Source organism: Mus musculus, chromosome 2, assembly GCF_000001635.26.
Source record: "Mus musculus strain C57BL/6J chromosome 2, GRCm38.p6 C57BL/6J".
Taxonomy (NCBI): Eukaryota; Metazoa; Chordata; class Mammalia; order Rodentia; family Muridae; genus Mus; species Mus musculus.
Genome location: NC_000068.7, coordinates 88,215,658 through 88,236,761, shown reverse-complemented (window position 1 = coordinate 88,236,761; position 21,104 = coordinate 88,215,658). Strand labels below are relative to the sequence as shown.

The 21,104-nt window shown below is 34.0% G+C and overlaps 1 protein-coding gene across 1 annotated transcript; it reads left to right on the top strand.

Moving 5' to 3' along the window:
* The first annotated feature begins 11,731 nt into the window (after positions 1–11,731).
* On the top strand, positions 11,732–12,682 carry Olfr1170 (olfactory receptor 1170). Its single transcript, NM_146532.1, has one exon. The coding sequence runs from the start codon at positions 11,732–11,734 to the stop codon at positions 12,680–12,682; it is 951 nt and encodes a 316-aa protein (NP_666743.1).
* The last annotated feature ends 8,422 nt before the right edge of the window (positions 12,683–21,104 follow it).

Below are 21,104 nucleotides of genomic sequence, written 5' to 3'. Positions count from 1 at the left end.
TACCATATTTGACATATAGAACCATTTTAATTTTGAGCAATATTGTTCACACCACTTACAATGGATAGGAGGATATAATTTAAAATTTACTATAAGAACATCTGTCTTTGCTTAATACTTTACATTTGGAATATATTTTTGCTTTAGTATTGTACGTGTTTGATGTCACAATAATTTTGCAAGGATACGCTAATAGGAAATGAGAAAGAGTAACATCTGCTTATTGACTAAAGGTATGTTTTTTTTGGCACTAAACAAACTATGATGGTCTCTGATATCATTTTACTGGTTTACTCAAAGCTTCTACTCAGCTCCTGAACCCATATAACCCAAAAGGCCACTATCTAAGCATAAACATTTTGTCATACTTTTTAGAAATTAGTATATGAATATTAATTTCTAAAAATATTAGAAATTAGTGTGTGTATGTGTGTGTGCATATATTTGTGTGATATGAGTGTAGGTGCTAACAGGCATCTGAGGAGGATATCAGATTCCCTAAGCTGAAGTTACAGGTGGTTATGAGCTGTCCCATGTGTGTGCAGGAAAATGAACTCTTTCCCCCTAGAGAAGCCACAAGCACTCTTAATTGCAAATAGGATCAGGGGCAGCTAGAATTTTCCAAGTCATGAGTCTTAAGTGTAAAGTGTACTCAGACATAGGCGATTTATTGCAACCTCTTAACAGAAATCATGGTAACATCCATAGCTTAATGCCTTGGGAGTCTCCTAGGCTCTCCTGACCCACTACTCAAATGGAGATTTTTCATGTCTTATACATAAGATATATTACATATAATATGTGAATATAAGTAAATATAAAATAAACTTTCCCTTCACTTTTTACAGATTTAGTGTTATTTCCCATCCATATGGTTTCTTCTGAACTGACTTTCCACCTTGAATAATTCATGGTTCAATAATAGCATATATATATATGCCTTATAGGCTATGGTCCAGATATTTGAACAATGAAGGTTTTCCAACACAAAGGTCCAAGAACCCAGTAGTTGTTCAGTCCACAGTATGTGAAAAACTAACAACAAATGTGTTGTATAATATAAAACTTATTTTATCTGTTGTTATATACAAATGATGTTATATCTTATGCAAATAAACATATTTAAATTCAGTGACATATGTAAATATATATTATATAAGTATGTATTATTTACAAATATATCGTTTACCTACACTAATATTTTATATTATATATTTTAATATAAACAAATTCCAAATTATCAGAAATATTTTATAATTTCCTAATGAGTGAGGGAAGTAAAAATGTGTAGTACACACTAAGGACATATGACAAAATATAGCATCCCTTCATGTTCAAAGTATTAGAGGGATCAGGAATTCAAGGCTCATACCTAATGTAATAAAAGCAATATACAGCAAATCAACAGCCAATATCAAATTAAATAGAGAGATACTTGAAGCATTCCCACTAAAATCGAGGATAAGAAAAGGCTGCCCACTCTCCCCATATTTATTCAATATAGCACTCAAAGTATTAGCTAGAACAATAAGACAACAAAAAGAAATAAAAAAAGAAACAAGTTGGCAAAGAAGAAATAAAGGTATCACTATTTGCAGATGATCTGATAGTATTTATAAACGATCCCTAAAACTCTACCAGAGAACATATCCAGCTAATAAAAAATTTCAGCAAAGTGTCTGGATATAAAATTAACTCAAATACATTCCAAATAAAGCCTCCCTTTATACCAATGCTGAGAAATAAGTTAGGGAAACAACTCTCTTCAAAATAGCCATAAATAATATAAAATATTTTGGAGTAACTCTAACCAAACAAGTGAAAGATCTGTATGACAACAACTTCAAGTCTCTCAACAAAGAAATCAAAGATCTCAGAAAATGGAGAGCTCTTCCATGCTCATAGATTTGCGAGATTAACATAGCCAACAAAAATGGCCATCCTACCAAAGGCAATCTACAGATTCAATTCAATCCCCATCAAAATCGCTACAAAATTCTTCAAAGATATGGAAAGAGCAATTTCCAAATTCATCTGGAAAGACCTGTCTTTCTTTCTATTGCAGCATTTAAAAATCAACTTGAGCTGCACATGACCCATCATTTTAGGTGAGTTGGCTGAGAAGTAAATAAGTTACTTAAATGTTAATGCCACTTTCAACAAGATGATCTGGTTGTAAGCACTATGTCTGTTAATTCCCACATTTGAAACTCCATTTGGTGAAGTTATGACTGAAACATAAACTAACAACTAATATTCTTCTGAAGACATCAGAGCTGAAGTTTATGTTCTCATTCACCTATCACCAGTTCTAAAAACTATATCATTTTCATGCCCTTCAGTAAGTGGTTATGAGTATTATTTTATTATAATACTGTCAGATTATGTTGGTAGGGTAAATGATGTAACTATTTTACTGTATATTATCTCTTCCTTTATCCTTGCTGCTGGAATGACTAAACAAAGAATAAAATGTTTTTCACAGGCTGTATCTCATTGTCTTTTGCATATAAAATGATAAAGTATAGATTATTTACATATGCACTGCATTCTGTCTATAAATTTACTACCTGGAGAGCCCATTACAATATTAAGGACATTTAAAAAATATATACTGCTTTGTTTTCATACCAGGGGATTAAAGCATGTATTTATGCTTTTGGACCTGTGATAGAAGTAGCAGTGATTCTAATTAAGTCAGTTTAAAAAGGTGAATAAATAAAATTTAAACATTGCTAACTCATTGCAGTATTTTCAGTAAGAAATTCCCAATCAGAAATTTATTGGTTTTTTTTCTTTTTGGTTTTTCGTAACAGGGTTTCTTTGTGTAGGCCTGACTGTCCTGGAACTCACTTTGTAGTACAGGATGGCCTGGAACTCAGAAATTTCCCTGCCTCTGCCTCACAAGTGCTGGGATTAAAGGCGTGAGCCACCAACACCTGGCCCGAACAAGGAATTTAAACAATGAAGAATAACACAGAGGAGTCAAGGCATAGGCTTATTAGATTAAAGTCTCAAATGTCACTGGGAGGAATAAAACATCTACATATATTCACATGCCACTGATAAGAAGAGAAAGACATCTTATATTGGTTTCTTAATGATTATATTAAATCATACAGGAAAATGCAACTACTTTCATTTTAAAACAAGAGATCATTATTAAATGATATAGAAGTTAAATTCATACATGTTTACTCACTTAAATGAAATCTATGACCTAATGGACAAAGATATTTTCTTGTCAAAATTGTGTGGATTTTCATGACATCACTTTTTTGTGTAAACTCTGTAGAGGTTTTACCTATTTGTATTTTAGCTAGTATTCCCAGTTTTTCTTTTCATTTTAAAGTTACTAAAAAGTGATTCAGTATATGAAACATTAAATTTTACTTATTTTATTCATTGTCAACAGTTAATACAAAAGCATGAACGTTTCTTAATTCAGGCTTTGTGAAAAATATACTGCATTTAACTCAATAAAAAGTAAGTGATAGCTGATCATCATATTCTATTTTTTAAAAAACAAACACATAGAAAGACATCCTCTAACATCTACACAAGAATAAATAAAAACAACATAAGAAATTGAACCCTATGTGTCACAAAAATATTGTTTTGGTCTACCAATCTTCATTTCATTTTGAAAATGTCAAGCTTATACTTAATGACTTTCTACCATATATACCAATCTGTTGTTGTTACTTCTTTTACATAAATATGTATGCATATATATTTTTATGGATATGCTGCACAAATATTTATAAGTGTATGTATATGTATGTGTAGAATAGAAATAGCCATTCCCCATGTGTTCAGTAGAGTTTCTCACTGAACACAAGGCTCACTATTTTCATGAGAATCAATGTCCTTTTCCGGGGATTCTGGCTCAACCTCTTCAGGGCTGAGATAATATGTTGGCAAGCACACATGTCCGATATTACATGAGGCCTAGGCTACCTCTAGTCCTTACACTTCAGGGTTAAGCTTTTCACTCTCTGTGCTGTATATTTAGCCTTCTACTTTGTCTATGACATTTATTTTTCACTTTTGGGGGATTTGTAATTCAGAATAAGATGGGATTTATGATGGAATTAAAATTAAAATTTCTATCAAAACAGTGGCAACAAGCAATAGGCAACTCTAATTCACATTTGACTTTTTACTAAAACTTTTATACTAAACTTATTAGCCTATTTTTGTTTATTAATTTATATGAAATACTACTACAAAATAGGCTAATAAATTTAGTATATCATTCTTCCACCAACTCTATATGTTATTATATCATCTTAGTCATTCTAGCTTTTGTTGCTGAGTTCTTTTAGGGATTTAGTGTGTATGGTCATTTTCTTATAGTTTACAATTCTAAGAAATTCTAAATACACCTCAAAGGGAGTTCTGTGCGCTGACCTGCTGTCATTTCTCCTGTCCTGCTGAATGTTGTCATCCTACTTTGAGTCCAAGCTATTCTAATCATATTGTTTCATATATTTGCTTAGGGGTAGATTATAATCTCCACGACCCAGAGAAGACTCCCAAGTAGGATCTACTAAGGTTACTTCCTTGAGAGCAGGGTGTGGTACATTCAGGACTTTCTCAGGGGATACACTAAAAAGAATGTAACACACAGAGACTCAAACTGAAAGTAAAAGGCATCATATCAATGATCAATGTATGTGGCTCAACCTTGCTGATACTTTCTCAAAGAACTGTGTTGGCTTCATGACTTATAACATTAGCTAGAAAATGGCTGTGCCAGAAAAACTTGGTTCTAAACAATTATATCACACATACTTATCTCAAATAATTGTTCTTTCTGGAAAATTATACCTGTGAAACAAAAAACATTTCTTTGCTTTAAATTTGATAAATTTTATGATTGTGCTAAGAGATTGTTGCAAGTAGATGCAGTATATCTTCTATTAAGTGTTTTATATACTTTATACTAATATATAAATTTCTTAAAATCAAAAATTTCCCAATCATTTCTACTGTAACAATTTTGTATGGTTATTGTTTTTTTATTATTATTATACTAAGTTTAAGATGTGGTTATTGACATTTAATTTTGCATATTTTGGGGCTGTATATTTCATGGTAAATACATTTCCTGGTAGACTTTTAAAAATTAATTAATATTTTATTCTCCCCTCTCCCGCCTGTCCACCTTCTGACTGTTCCACAACACATGACTGTCTCCACATGGATGTCCCCATCCCCCACCCTACATGAGCTCTAAACTCCCTGTGGACCCCGGTCCTGAGGGTTAAGTGTATGATCTCTGAATGAACACAGACCCTGCAGTCCTCTGCTTGTATGACTGATGGGGACCTCATATCAACTGCTGTATGCTGCCTGTTTGGTGGACCAGTGTTTGGGAGATCTAGGGGGTCCAGATTGAGACTGCTGGTCTTCCTACTGGATCGCTCTTTTCCTCAGCTTCTTACGTCCATTCCTAATTCAACAAGAGCAGTCATTTGCTTCTGTCAATTGATTGGGTGCAAATATCTGCATCTGACTCTTTCAGCTGCTTGTTGGGTTATCCAGAGTGCGGTCATGATAGGTCCCTTTTGTGAGCACTCCATAGCCTCAGTAATAATGTCTGGCCTTAGGACTTCCCCTTGAGCTGGATCTCACTTTGGGCCTGTCCCTGGACCTTCTTTTCCTCAGCCACTTCTCCATTTCCATCTCTGTAATTCTTTCAGATAAGAATAATTATGGGTCAGAGTTGTGACTGTGGGATGGGCCTCCTCTCTCTCATTTGATGCCCTGTTTTCCTGTTGGAAGTGGACTCTGTAAGTTCACTCTTCCTACTGTCTGGCATTTCATTTAAAGTCCATCCCTTTGAGTCCTGAGAATCTCTCACCTCCCTGGTCTCTGGTGCTTTTTGGAAGGCGCCCCAAACTCCTATGTCCTGACGTTGCCTGTTTCCATTTTTCTGCTGGCCCTCAGGACTTTTCACTCACCCAATACCATATCAGGTACTCCCCTACTACCTCCCCCAACCCCATGCATTTTCCCTCTCAGTTCCCTCCCTCCCTCCCACATGTGATTGCTTTCTTCTACCTCCCAAGAAGGACTGGGCACTTCAGCTTGTTGACCTTTTTAAGTTCTTTTTTTTTTTTTTTAACATCCATTTATTGGAGAGTACATGATATGCATATCTTTTTGGGTCTGAGTGACCTCACTCAGGACGATATTTTCTAGATCTGTCCATCTCCCTGCAAAAATCAGGAGGATATAAAAGTTTTGTATAGGTACCTCCCCAACTTCTCAGTATTCAATAATTTGTGTGAGTCTTGACAGCCTTGGAGCCTTGCTGTCAATTTGTAGAGAACAGCCTATGTACTGGCAACATTGTTTGAATCTTTCTGTAGGATCCCTTTGGCTAGCCAAATTGGGTATAGTCCAGTCCTGTTATTGGTAGCTTTATTTGTGGACAAGTGATGGCCAGTGGGAACACTGTTTCACATTATTTAGATTCTTTATCAACATCTCTTTCATATATTTTAGTTAATTTTCAGCATACTTTGTTTTCATACTAAACCCAAATGTTCCTCCATTATAGCCATCTCCTCTTGCATTACCTTCTCTATCTACTTTTACCTTTTCTCTCTAGCAGATACTTTGAGTCCAATCCCACATCCACCCACAGTCCTCTAATTAAATCTACCCTACAGCTCCACCAAAGGTGATCAATATGTTCATGTACTTCTTTCTCTATACTAACATCAATGGGTCCACAAATTGTAGCTTGTTTAACATACACTCATGAACTAATAAACACATATAATTGAATATATATACTATTTTTTCTGGGTCTGAGTTGCCTCACTCAGGGTGGGATTTTTCCTAATTCCATCCATTTATCTTCAAATTTTATGATGTCATTTGTTTTTTAACAGCTGAGTAATGCTCAATTTTGTAAGTGAACATTTTCTTTTTCCATTCTTCTGGTTAGAGACATCTATGTTATTTACAATTTTAGCTATATAAATGTAGCCTAAATAAACACAGCTGAACAAATGGTCTTGTGATAGTATAATGTGCTCTCTTGGACATGTACTCAAGAGTACATATACTGTTGTATGCCCAAGAGTAGTATATCTGGGTCATATTGCAATTGATTAACATTCCTCTAAGTAACAAATGTACTAATTTTCATAGTGGCTGTTCATGAGTACCCTCTCACAAGCAAAGAATGATTATTTGTCTTATTCAATATCTTTGGCAGCATGAGTTATTATTTTTGTTATTGACATTAGATATCTAAACATTAAATGTAAGATCAAGTAAACAGAATTCCCTCTTTTGATATGTGCCACAATTTTAATTGGGTTATTTGGTTTCTTGCAAAATTCAAATAATTGTAATTGGGCTATTTGGGTTCTTGAGTTATTCATATATTTTTTATTAGCCCTTTATTAATTTGTAATTGGTAAAATATTTTCAATTCTGTGGTCTGCCACTCAGTTTGAGTGGCAATGTCATTTGCCATGCACAAGATTCTCAGTTTTAGGAAGTTCTGTTTATTAACTGTTGATGTTAGTTCCTGTGCTAATGTTGTTCTGCTCATCAAGTCTTTCCTGTTTTAGTGAGTTCAAGGCTATTCTACATGACTCTAACTGGAGTGGCCCACATATTAGCAGGGAGTGACTGATGGAGTTTGGGCAGTAGGACAAAACTTCAGCTAGAGGGAGGAATGTAAGGAGGAAAAATCTGTGTGATTGGCCAGAGATGAGGTGAGAAGAGGCTGCTACAGGTACTTTGCTAAATAGTTAGTACTGAGACTGTGCTAATGGATTTGGAACAATAGTGAAGCCTGTGGTGTTAGTCTGTTTTCCTGACTGGAGCCACTCTTGACTTTTAATCAGCAGGTATCCATGGAAGATAAACAACATGAATACTTAAAACAGAACTATTATACCTCATTTCTTGTTCTGATTAGCGTAAATGGATATATAGAATGATTGTGACAAAGTTTTCTGAACCAATGAAGCTTTAGCTGAATATATATTTAATATCAAATTTCTAGTTAATATGTCTTTTGGAGAAAAGTTCCATGTCTTTATATAACTTATGCCTTCTCAATCATGTACCAGTTTTCACATAATACAAGACCATATAAAATTCAATTTTGTTACTATATTAGAATAAATATTACATATTTAATTTTATTTTCCTGACTTTAAAATATCTATGTGAGGCTAGCATTTATCAGGTCAGGAGAAAGCCTACTAATGATTATTCAGAGGAAATTATATTTTCAGTAACAGAGTAGAGATTTCCTATAATTAATTCTACATGTTTCATCACAACACGCAATTTGGATTCCTTTGGGTTTATGTCCCTAGTGTCAAGCAGTTACAGAATAAACAATGAACAATACCAGGAAATAAAATTTCAGGTTTCTGTCTTCTGCATGACTCCTTTTTGTTCTTCACAAATAGTTTCCAGTTGTTAAAATATTAGTATTTGTATATTCTATTGAATTATATTTCACTGATTATTATTCACTATTATTGTTGGGAAGCTTATAAAAGCATTTTAATTTTGAGGTAAACTGTACATGCATTTTATTAATTATATCAACATTATCAAAATTGGATACCAGGAAAGACTATATTTTGGTGAGTTACTTTAAATTTGTCTATGCTTTCAGTCTGTAAATATACACAGGATCCACACATTCTAGACAAAAGGGTTAATAGGTGTGAGCTGAAAATGAGTGATATGTTCCTATTTTATTTAGTGATACATATTTGGGTGTTAAACTTGAAGTTTATTGTTCATTGCCACTGTACTGAATTTAAAACTGTTTTCTTACTGTTAATACTGTGCAAAAAATTTAAACCAATAGTTACCTAAAATGTATCCTCATGACTTGGTGAATTCAGATGCACATTATAAAACACACAAAACATGTCCACTAAAAATAATACACTTTATGAGGTATGTTATATAAAACTATTTATAATGGTAGCAGATAAAAAATGGAGCAGTTGTAAAAATGATGGAATTAATACAGAAAAAGCAGATTTCTTAGAAGAGCTGTGTACAAAACTTTTCAAGAAAACAGAATATAAACCATCAAACAATAATTTTTCACAGATGTTAAAAAATTACAACACCTCTAAAAGTTAATGTGGGTTTTTTTGAAATGTTATCCAATTATCACATTTATTTTACATTTTTTCTTTCCTTTCTCCAAACACTCTCTTATACTCCTTCATGTGTTATCTCTTTGATTTGCTGATCTTTGTTGTGGAGTATTTTACCCACAGCCATGTCAATATGCAGTATAATCAATAAGCAGTAGAGCATATTAGGAAAGCATTAAAAAACTGTTGATGTAACATTGGCATTATGGGAAGCATCAATGTACATATCGATCCAAAAGTGAATCTTAATTCTAATTTTAAAAGGAGACAAAGATATAGTTCTACAGGTCCTTTTTGTTTTATTTTAAATGCTTACAATCAGCATGACTTATTCCCTGTAGTAATCTACAAAAATTCTTGTTATCTTCTCTAATTACCTTCAAAAATATCTCAGTTATTATACAGAACTTTACCATCATAAGATAATTTCTACAATAATTGTTTTGGAAGTCAATTATATTTTTCTTGTTTTATTTTACCTTGTATTATTCTCAGCACTAGAAAATGACATAACTGACATATTCACTTAGAACATGGACAGCTAAAGCTTTTATTGTGTTCCTATTCTTTAAATAGTTTCATAATATGTGCTATTTCTTTTGGGCTCTGGACACAATTTATAATGCTCTAATTGTACTTCAGCTATTTTAGTATTTCCTTAGAAATGGTATATGCCTACATGCCCTTCAATAGATAATTAAAATGCAGTATATATAAACAATGGAAGTTTTTGTAAATGTACAAAATATTAAATTAATTATGCTTTTCTTCTTGTATTGACATGTTCTTAAAATTTGCATATAATTGCCTCAAATACATGTTTTCTGCATCACAATCCCGAGTACAGGAGTACAGGTATTCAACCTTATAATGATCCTATACTAATTGAAGAGACAGAGCTGATGTTATTTGAAGAAATTGTTTATGTATTCTGAGACAGAGATACCTAGTGTGAAAAAAAAGTAAAAAGGAAAAAGTAGAGGGAAGATCAGGATATAAAGGAGGGAACAAAAACAAAAGAACAAGTGTAAAGCTGTCCCTTTAGTTAAAAAGATTAGGTGTAGTAGCTTGAAATATTTGTGAATATACATGAAAGTATACTTGGATTCTAATTATTCAGGGGCCTTCAAAATAAAACATAAGGCTCATAAAAACAATATTTTAAATAAATATTAATAATAAGAAGAAATTGTATATTCTATGCTATACACTTATATAATAGAATTAATTATAGGCAGTGTTTGGAATTCTATAGTCCCAATATTAAAACATGGTATTTAGGTATGAGGAATGTGACTATTAAGAAAATAGTGGAAATTTTGCTAATAAAGAGAGAATACAGGAAATATAATTTTTTATGTATCCTTTTATTTTAAATCTGCTTTGCCCTGTTTGGTATCAGAAAATTTACTTAGGTCATTTAATTAACATATGTTTGCAATGACTATTGAAGACCTCTTACATATGTATAATGGTTTTATTAAAATTTTTATAGTGGTAGCAGATTACTACTCAGAGACTTTTCAAATTGTGTATTTGCAAGACAGAAGAAGTAATCTAAGTACATAGATAAGATTTCCTCATCCAATAATGTGACAGACTGAATAATGGTTCAACACAAGACTGGTAGAGGTCCAATAATCTCCAGTGCCACTGAGAATATGATTGTGCACAGGACGGTATATTCTAGGAAATAATAGTAACTTGGATTAAGGCAAATGACCTATTGTTAGGAATGAGAACAATAGATGTGTCAGTTCTCTACATATCCAACAAAAGCAATTGTAATTATTATCTAATATAGCTGAGGAATATATAGAATGTTCACAATTTTGAACCTTGAATATGATTTACTTTTCTCATGCCATGCTCTTAAGTTGGCCACATGACTAAAGCATTTTCAATAGTTTTAAATTAAATATGTATTTTTATTAAAACTAGATTCTAACATTTTTAATGCTAAAGTGTTTTTTGTTAGTTCTAATTGCTGACAAATAGCTGGTTATTTCCTCTTTTAATATGTAAACACAATGAATGAATGAATGATTTGCTAAAAGTAAGAAATGTGGAAATTTTAAGATTTTTAGAGATATTCTTCTACTTAGTGTCATACACTTGGCATTTGTAACCATATGTTGGGTATTTAGTTTGCACAAACATTCTGTAACTTGGACTAATGGCCACTGCAATCTTGGCAGTGCTTACATTACTTTACAATATGTTTCTTATGATTATAATGATATTTTATCATGAAGTATGTTAGCATCAAATAAATGGATATATTATTTACATATGTATATAAACATAATTATGATAGAATGATACTGATGAGTACCACATCTTAATTACAGATGAGAAAAATACAATAGTGAAGAACAAAGGACATTGTCCTAAATTGCTGATCACTGACTGCCCACGTAAGAACCTGTAACAAGGGCAAATATTCACAAATGGAATATGTTCACATCTGACTTAATGATTTTTGGTGAGCATCACATGAGTTTCTACTGCTCCACTCTCTTGAGTTCCATAAGTCTCATTTTCTCTCTTTTATAATCTGAAAAGTGATGGCTTATGAAGTGATGAACCAGACTTCTGCGACCACATTCATCTTGGTTGGTTTCTCAGAATATCCACAGCTCCAAATACCCCTCTTCCTCCTGTTCTTGACCATCTACTCAGTAACATTGATGGGGAACCTGGGCATACTTGTGGTTATAAAGGGTAATCCCAAACTTCACACTCCAATGTACTTTTTTCTTAGCCACCTATCATTTTTGGATATATGTTATTCTAGTGTATTTACACCCAAACTTTTGCAGATCTTGATCATGGAAGATAGGACGATTTCTTTTATTGGATGCATGATACAATTTTTCTTTATTTGTACATTCGTGATTACAGAAATGTTCATGTTAGCAGTGATGGCCTATGACAGGTTTGTGGCTGTTTGTAATCCCCTACTCTACACAGTTGTGATGCCTTTTCAATTCTGTGCTCTGCTAGTAGCTGGGACATACATGATTGGTGGACTGTGTGCTGTAATACTTATATATACTCTTTTGCAACTCTCCTATTGTGAATATGGCATCATCAATCACTTTGGCTGTGAGTATTCTGCTGTCATCTCTGTGTCTTGCTCTGATTCCTCCTTTAGTCAGTTGGCATGCTTAGTCATTTCTATATTTAGTGAATCTTCTAGTGTCCTGATCACTTTAGCCTCATATGTGTTCATAGTTGTCACTATTATAAAGATGCCTTCCAAAGGAGGACTGAGAAAAGCCTTCTCCACCTGTACTTCCCACCTGACTGCCATATCAATCTTCCATGGGATCATACTCCTCCTGTACTGTGTTCCCAACTCAAACAGCTCACGGCTCTTTGTCAAAGTGGCCACTGCTCTTTACACAGTCATGATCCCCATGTTGAACCCCCTTATCTATAGCCTTAGAAATAAAGATGTGAAGGACACAGTCAGGAGACTTATCAGCTCAAAACTGCACTCTCACTTGACATAATTATGAATATTGTGCTATGGGTGTATGTGCATGTTTATGTGTATGTGTGTGTGCGCGCACATGTGTGTGTGTGTGTGTGTGTGTGTGTGTGTGTGTGTGCATGTGTGTATGTGATGGAAAGACACACAGAAAGACACACACTGAGATAGAGGCAAAGAGTGTTGAGAATTGGGTGGGAGACTGTGGTACTTAGTTCACATGCATTTATATTTTCTCTATTTTATATAAGTACAGTGCAATTTTTCTAATTATAATCAATTTCAGAATAGGGAATATTTAGGAACTTCATTTCTAGATACTGTGGATATTAGGATTCAGAATGTTGAAAGCACAATTCATTATGTACATTATTTTTTAATATGCAGTTGGTCTTCTAAGAAATCTTTAAATGCAGATAATAGTTATCTGTATGGAATCCATACTCTAGTGATCATAACTCACAACGTTGTCTCTGTGCTATGTTGTGTAAATTTTACTTAGCTTTATTTTTTTTATTTTATTTCATAAAGCAATCATATGTATGTTTGTGTTTTATATTATGAAAACATCATCTTGTATTTAAAAAGTCAATAACTCAAAACTACTCTTTCTATTTCTCACCAATTGTAGATAACAATATACTGTGTTTTAGTGTTGAGACAGTAATGATATCAATTAATTTCTCCTTTTTATGGTAATGGCAAATAAATCAATTTTTCAATGACAAAATCATATTACTAATTTGTATCTTTGATTGTGCATTCTCTCCTGATTGTATTACTAAGAAGTTAATCATATATGAAATTATTTCATTGATGGTCAAATGATGATAAATATTATCTTTTCTTTGTCTTTCCAATTTTTTTAAGGGATAGGATTTACATCACCAAAGTAGATCTTATTTTCATGCATCTTCTTTTAGAGCTGCTACTGCTATCAAATTACCAAGATTTAAAATCAATTTAGTTTTCAGCCTTCTCAATACATATCTAATATCATATCAGAAAAATTACAAGCATGTTTGCCTAATTACATATGTGACATTGTTGTAAGTGATTTTCAGTCTGTTTTTGAAAACAATTTTTTCACAAAAATATTTATTTTTTCTCTGTTGTCATTACAATACCTTTAGGAACATGTAGAGGTAATTTCTGAGCAGAACAATAGTGGAGTATTGTCAGTGTCTTTTCTGTTTTGTTTAACACAGGTTCTCTCTATATAGCCTTGGCTATCCTCAAACTTGTTTTGTAGACAACTTTAACTTTGAACTTTTAGATATGTGATTAACTCTGCTTCCAAGTTCAGGGGTTAAAGGTGTGTTGGAGAAAGATTGAAGGCACAGGAAAATAATAGGAACTCCACAAGAAGACCACAGAGCCAACTAACATGTACCCTTGGGTTCTCTTAGAGACTGAACCATGGACAAAAGAGCATACATGGGCTGGACCTATACCCCTTGTTCATATGTGGAAGATATGCATCTTGGACTTCATGCAGATACCAAACAATCAAAGCTGGACCTATCCCTAAAGTTTTTATTTGTCTGTGTAATCTGTTCTCCAAACTTGGATGTCTTGCCTTGTCACAGCTGGAGAAAATGTGTCAAGCCCTGCAGACATTTCATGAGCCCAGATGGATGATACTTGGGTTTGATGGTTTCAACTCTCTCAGAGGAGGAGTGTTTGGGGCGAGAACTGTGGAAGGAGGATCTGGAGGTGGAACAGAGATCAGCATGTAAATTGAATTAAAAAACAAAAACAAAAACAAAAACAAAAACAAAAGCTTGTCCCTCCAGTATCTTAAGTATCTTAATAGTCAAATATGGACACAACTCCTCTCATTATTAGCACTATCCAGCAGATGTCAGTTAATATAAAGCACTTAGTACTTAATTCATAAAGTACAATTAATATTTTTTAAGGCAATGAAATCTGCTATGTTATAAATATCTTATTTTATCAGTGACTGGAATATTTCTCAAAGTCAGAGTGCTTCTGTTGAGCACTATATTTTGGGGAGAGATTAAGAGTGAAAACACAATAACAAATACAGTTTTCATGATGTATAGTTTTTGTTTTCATATATACTTAGCATGTTCCTACTTTATAAACATACTTTTTTCTCTCTGCCTTTTTATGAAAACAAAGTTTTAACACATAAATAGCATTTCACCTCAAATATATCAACAGAATAATTTTTATACACAGAATAGTCTTTCATGAATGAAAGGGATAAGTTAACAGAAGATAAATTTCAAGATAGAAAGGATAATTCAATAACAAAGTCAAAATGGTGAGAAACTAGCCAACTAATTCTGGAAATAAGGTCAATAAATGAAATACACAAACACTGTGAAAATCATGATAAACACAAAGTTTAATAGAAACACGGAATTTTAAAGAACTAGGAAATGCCAAAGCAATAATAATACTGTTATAAATATAGAAGGAAAAGTACAAAATACTAGTTATGGACTCTGCTATTAGTTCAAGAGATCAAATATGATCTTTTCTGTCAAAGAAAGATCTGAGGTATAATAAAAATTTATCCCTTAATTATCTAACTGCAGCAAAAATTCCATGAACCCCCCCAAAAGAAGTTAAATCATATACAGTATATTTAAAATGTACAGTTAGCTATGTTAATTACTGAGATAATTAATCTTTTTTTTAATGTAATATCTCCCATAGTTTCCTCTCCCTCCACTCCTTTAAGTACTTCCTTCCTTTTCTCCCATATTTACTGTTCCTTCATTTCCATTCAGAAAAGAGCAAATATAGTATAACAAGTTACAATAAAACTAGGCACAAACTCTCATATCAGGGCTGGGTGAAGCAAGGATCCCATGGGCAGATAAAAGATTCACAGACATTTCCACTACCAGTTTTAGGAATCACATAAAGATCAACAATACCAAACTAATGTCTTTAACATATAGGCAGAGAATCTAGTGCTAACCCAAGCTGGCTGGATTGTTGCTGCTTTAATCTCTGTGGGGCCCTATGAGCCCTGTTTAGTAGATTCTGTGGTCTGTGTTGTTCTTTGGTTCCACTTGTTTGCTGCTTTAGTCTCTGTGGGGCCCTATGAGTCATGTTAGTTGATTCTGTGGTCTGTGTTCTTCTGGTGTCCATGACTCCTCTGGCTTCTACAATTCTTCTTCCTGTTCTGTGGACAACTGAAATCTGCTGAAATGTGGATTAGACACTCATTGAAATGTGGTACCAGAAGTATCCCTGCCTCTTCTGTATTATATTTTACGCATCATTAACCAGATCCATGTTCAGTTCATTTTTTTTTTCAGTACAATTTGTGTTTATGGACAAGTAATATACTGCTGCCTTTCATACTAAAACATGTTTGGGGTGAAGAAACACATTTTTTTAAAAAAATATTTTATTGACGGTGTCTTTTGCCTTTCAGAAGCTTTGTAATTTTATGAGGTCTCATTTGTTGATTCTCGATCTTACAGCACAAGCCATTGCTGTTCTATTCAGGAATTTTTCCCCTGTGCCCATATCTTCGAGGCTTTTCCCCACTTTTTCCTCTATAAGTTTCACTGTCTCTGGTTTTATGTAGAGTTCCTTAATCCACTTAGATTTGACCTTTGTACAAGGAGATAGGAATGGATCAATTCACATTCTTCTACATAATAATCGCCAGTTGTGCCAGCACCATTTGTTGAAAATGCTGTCTTTTTTCCACTGGATGGTTTTAGCTCCCATGTCAAAGATCAAGTGACCATAGGTGTGTGGGTTCATTTCTGGGTCTTCAATTCTATTCCATTGGTCTACTTGTCTGATGCTATACCAGTGCCATGCAGTTTTTATCACAATTTCTCTGTAGTACAGCTTTAGGTCAGGCATGGTGATTGCACCAGAGGTTTTCTTTTTTTTTTTAATCCTTGAGAAGAGTTTTTGCTATCCTAGGTTTTTTGTTATTCCAGATGAATTTGCAGATTGCCCTTTCTAGTTTGTTGAAGAATGGAGTTGGAATTTTGATGGGGATTGCATTGAATCTGTAGATTGCTTTTGCCAAGATAGCCATTTTTACAATGTTGATCCTGCCAATTAATGAGCATGGGAGATCTTTCCATCTTCTGAGATCTTCTTTAAGTTCTTTCTTCAGAGACCTGAAGTTCTTATCATACAGATCTGTCCCTGCCTTAGTTAGAGTCACACCAAGGTATTTTATATTATTTGTGACATTGTGAAGGGTGTTGGTTCCCTATTTTCTTTCTCAGCCTGTTTATTCTTTGTGTAGAGAAAGGCCATTGACTTTTTTGAGTTAATTTTATATCCAACTACTTCACTGAAGCTGTTTATCAGGTTTAGAAGTTCTCTGGTGGAATTTTTAGGGTCACTTATATATACTATCATATCATCTGCAAAAAGTGATATTTTGACTTCTTCCTTTCCAATTTGTATCCCCTTGATCTCCTTTTGTTGTCAAATTGCTCTGGCTAGGACTTCAAGTACTATGTTGAATAGGTTGGGAGAAAGTGGGCAGCCTTGTCTAGTCACTGATTTTAGTGGGATTGCTTCCAGCTTCTCACAATTTACTTTGATTTTGGCTGCTGGTTTGCTCTAGATTGCTTTTATCATGTTTAGGCATGGGCCTTGAATTCCTGATCTTTCCATGACTTTTATCATGAATGGGTGTTAGATTTTGTCAAATGCTTTCTACTCATCTAATGAGATGATCATGTGGTTTTTGTCTTTGAGTTTGTTTATATAGTGGATTACATTGATGGATTTCCATATATTAAACCATCCCTTCATCCCTGGACTGGAACCTACTTGGTCAGGATGGATGATTGTTTTAATGTGTTCTTGGATTCGGTTAGCGAGAATTTTATTGAGTATTTTTGCATTGATATTCATAAGGCAAATTGGTCAGAAGTTCTCTATCTTTGTTGGGTCTTTCTGTGGTGTAGGTATCAGAGTAATTGTGGTTTCATAGAATGAATTGGGTAGATTACCCTCTGCTTCTATTTTGTGGAATAGTTTGTGAAGAATTGGAATTAGATTGGGAAAGGATCTTTACCAATCTTAAATCACAAAGGGGACTAATATCCAATATATATAAAGAACTCAAGAAAGTGTACTCCAGAAAACCAAACAACCCCATTAAAAAATGTTGCTCAGAGCTAAACAAAGAATTCTCACCTGAGGAATACTGAATGGCTGAGAAGCACCTGAAAAAAAAAATGTTCAGCATCCTTAATCATCAGGGAAATGCAAATCAAAACAAACATGAGATTCCACCTCACACCATTCAGAATGGCTAAAATCAAAATTTCAGGTGACAGCAGATGCTGGCAAGGACGTGGAGTAAGAAAAACACTCCTCTATTTTTGGTGAAATGGCAAGGTTGTACAACCACTCTGGAAATCAGTCTGGCAGTTCCTCAGAAAATTGGACATAGTACTACCTGAGGATTCTGCAATACCACTCCTGGGCATATATCCAGAAGATGTTCCAACTTGTAAGAAGGAAACATGCTCCACTATGTTCATAGCAGCCTTATTCATAATAGCCAGCAGCTGGAAAGAATCCAGATGCCCCTTAACAGAGGAATGGATACAGAAAATATGGTACATTCACACAAAGGAATACTACTCAGCTATTAAAAAGAATGAATTTGTGAAATTCCTAGGCAAATGGATGGACCTGGACACTTTGTCCCTTCTTAGAATTTGGAACAAAACACCCATGGAAGGAGTTACAGAGACAAAGTTTGGAGAGAAGAAAGCATGGACCATCTAGAGACTGCCATACCCGGGGATCCATTCCATAATCAGCCTCCAAACGCTGACACCATTGCATACACCAGCAAGAATTTGCTGAAAGGACCCTAGGTTGTTTCCACTTCTGGCTATCACAAAGAAGGCTGCTATGAACATAGTGGAACACATTCCCCTGTGGAATGGTGAGGCGTCTCTTGGGTATATTTCCAGGAGTGGTATAGTTATGTCTTCAGGTAGATCTATTTCCAATTTTCTTACAAACCTTCAGATTGATTTCTAGAGTGGTTGTCGCTGTTTGCAATCCCATAAAAAATGGAGGAGTGTTCCTCTTTCTCTACATCCTATCCAACATGTGTTGTCACCTGTGGTTTTGATCTTAGCCATTGTGATTGGTATAAAGTGGAATCACAGGGTCTTTTTTATTTGCATTTCTCTGATTACTAAGGACTTTGAACATTTCTTGAGGTGCTTCTCAGCCATTCAAGATTCCTCTGTTGTGAATCTCAGTTTAGTTCTATACCCCACTTTTTGCATTGGGTTGGTTTTTTGTTTGTTTGTTTGTTTGTTTTTGTTTTAGTTTTGTTTTTTGTTTTGTTTTGTTTTTGGTGATTAGCTTCTTGATTTCTTTATATATTTTGGATATTAGCCCTCTATCGTATGTGGGGTTTTGATGATTTTTTCCAAATCTGTATGTTGCTGATTTGTCTTATTGACTATGTCCTTTTCCTTATAGCAGCTTTCCAGTTTTATGAGGTCCCATTTATCAATTCTTGATCTTAGAGCATGAGCCATTGGAGTTCTGTTTAGAAAATTTCCACTTGTGCCAATGGATCTTTTCCACTTTCTCTTCTATAGATTCAGTGTATCTGGTTTTATGTTGAGGTCCTTCATCCACTTGGACTTGAGCTTTGTGCAAAGTGACAAATACAGGTCTATTTTTATTTATCTATGTACAGACAACTAGGTAGACCAGTACCATTTTTTAAAGAAGCTTTCTTTCTTCAATTGTATATTTTTGGCTTGTTTGTCAAAGGTCAAGTGTCTGTAAGTGTGTGGTTTTATTTCTGGGTCTCAAAATTCTATTCCATTGATCCACATGTCTTTCTTTGTACCAGTACCATGCCATATTTATCACTGTTGTTCTGCAGTAAAGGTTGAGGTGTGGGATGGTGATTCCCCTAGAATTTCATTTATTGTTAAGACTGGGTTTCACTATTCTGGAATTTTTGCCTTTCCAATTGAATATGAGAATTGCTCTTTCCATGTCTTTGAAGAATTGTTTTGGAATTTTGATGGTGATTGCATTTAATCTATAGATTGCCTTTGCTAGGATGGCCATTTTTAGTGTTAATTCTGCCAATCCATGAGCATGGGAGATCACTCCATTTTCTGAGATCTTCCTTGATTTCTTTCTTGAGAGACTTAAAATTATTGTCTTACAGGTCTTTTTCTAGTTTGTTTAGGGGTACTCCAAGATATTTTATATTATTTGTGGCTATTGTGAAGGGAGTTGTTTCCCTAATTTCTATCTCAGCCTGTTTATCATTTCTATAAAGGAAGGCTACTGATTTATTTGAGTTAATTTTATATCTGGCCACTTTGCTGAACTTCAGCTGGAGAAGGATGTTCGCTGGTAGAATTTTTGGGGTTGCATATATGCACCATCTGCAAATAGTGATACATTTATTTCTTTTTTGCCAATTTGTATACCCTTGATCTCTTTTTGTTGTCTTATTGTTCTAACTAGAACTGCAAGTACTATATTGAATAGATATGGGGAGAGTGGGCATCGTTGTGTTATCCTCGATTTCAAAGGGATTTCTTCAAGTATGTCTTCATTTAATTTTATATTGGCTGTTGGTTTTCAGTAAATTGCTTTTATTATGTTTAGGTTTGGGCCTTAAATTTCTGATCTCTTTAATAGTTTTAACATGAAGGGGTGTTGCATTTTGTCAAATACATTTTCTGCATCTAAGGAGATGGTCATGTGATTTTTCTCTTTGAGTTTGTTTATATAGTGGATTACATTAATGGATTTTCATATATTAAACTAACCTTGCATTTCTGGGATGAAGCCTACTTGATCGTGGTGAATGATGATTTTGATGCATTCTTGGATTCTTTTTGTAAGAATTTTATTGTGTATATTTTCATCGTTATTCATAAGGGAGATTGGTCTGAAGTTCCCTTTTTGGTTGGGTCCTTGTGTGGTGTAGGTATCAGAATAATTGTGGCTTTGTAGAAGGAGTTAGGCAATTTCCTTCTTTTTCTATTTTATGGAATAGTTTGAGGGAAATTGGTGTCAGGTCATCTTTGAAGGTCTGGTAGAATTCTGTCCTAAATCCACCTGGCCATAGGCATTTTTAGGTTGGAAGGATTTTATTGACTTTTTCTATTTCTTTGTGCCATATGGACCTGTATAGATAGTTTACCAATTCTTGATATATTTCGGTATGTGATATCTGTCTAGAAAACCATCCATTTCGTCTAGATTTTCCATTTTTATTGAGATAGTCTTGTATAGTAGGATCTAATGAATTTTTTAATTTCCTCCATTTCTTTTGTTATGTATCCTTTTTCATTTCTGATTCTGTTAATTTGCCTATTGCCTCTTGGCCCTTTAGTTAGTTTGGTTTAACTATCTTGTTGATTCTCTCAAAGAATCAGCTTCTGGTTTTGTTGATTTTTTTTTGTATT